General features: G+C 56.9%; 1 protein-coding gene across 1 annotated transcript in view; it reads left to right on the forward strand.

Moving 5' to 3' along the window:
* The first annotated feature begins 616 nt into the window (after nucleotides 1-616).
* The window catches only part of TERT (telomerase reverse transcriptase), a 45,499-nt gene continuing 45,045 nt past the window's right edge, over nucleotides 617-1,070 (forward strand). Inside the window, exon 1 of the mRNA XM_074279167.1 lies at nucleotides 617-1,070. This exon is cut by the window's right edge and continues 19 nt beyond it. Within this exon, the coding sequence (XP_074135268.1) occupies nucleotides 796-1,070 (275 nt within the window). The 5' untranslated portion in view covers nucleotides 617-795.

Here is a 1,070-nt window from a genome sequence, read left to right on the forward strand (position 1 = left end):
TCGCACCAGGAAGACTAGGGTCCTTGAACATATGTAGTAAAGAATCAAAACGGAATCTTAGCCGCCCGCAACACTTAGGCTTACCACAAAGTCATTCCTAGTGGAAAGGACGAGGGTACAGTGGGACTTTTTTTTCAAATTTCATATGGGTTTAGAAGTTCCTTCCAAGGCTGAGTCTATGATTATTAAACATTTCCAGGGCTTAGTTCGATGAGGGGCACGCAGTGCCAATAATAATAATAAAGGAGGAAAAGGGAGGGAATTTTATTCCCCTCCACTGAATTAATATCTTAGAGCTGTCCAATTTTCCCTGAAAGGGCCAGTAAGGGCGCTGTGGGTAGAGCACCAGCTCTGAAGTCGGGAGGACCTGAGTTCAAATCCGACCTCAGACACCTAACACTTCCTGGCCGTGTGACCTTGAGCAAGTCACTTAACGCCAAATGCCTCAAGGGAAAAAGAAAGTACAAATGAAAATTAACAATTTGGCATCGAATCTTTCCTGACAGTAGCCTTTTTCTAGAAGCTGTTGCCCCTTTAAGAAGCCAGACTGATTAAGGAGCCCCCTCCCCTTTTCCTCTTCCGCTTCCGTTCTGCCCCCGCCAGGGGCTCGGTCTCTAGTGTCGGAGTCGCTACTTCCCCCGCCCTTAGCTACCGCTTCAGCTCCAGGCTCGGGTTCTCCAGCGGCGCCCTGCGTTGCTGCAGCAACAGGAGAAGGGGGCGACGGCGGGTGCTGCCCCTGCAGCGTTGCAGCCGTAACGCCCGCAGCCCGAAGCGCAGCGTCCACCCTCGCGTGCCATGGCATCCCGATCCCCGGCCCCGCGTTCCCAGCTAGCCTCCCCCGCCTTCCGTAGTGTGCGGACTGTGCTGCGGGCCCGCTACCGCGAGGTGCTGGCCCTGGCCGAGTTCGTGCAGCGCCTCGAGGACGAGCTCCGGAGCGCGCGGGGCCCCGGGGGCGGCCCAGGCGGGCAGGGGGACGTGCAGCTGCTACGCAGCGAGGACCCCGAGGTCTTCCACCTTTTTGTGTTCCAATGCGTGGTGTGTGTGCCTTGGGATGCCCGGCCCCTCCCCAG

The sequence above is a fragment of the Sminthopsis crassicaudata genome, chromosome 1 (assembly GCF_048593235.1).
Source record: "Sminthopsis crassicaudata isolate SCR6 chromosome 1, ASM4859323v1, whole genome shotgun sequence".
Taxonomy (NCBI): Eukaryota; Metazoa; Chordata; class Mammalia; order Dasyuromorphia; family Dasyuridae; genus Sminthopsis; species Sminthopsis crassicaudata.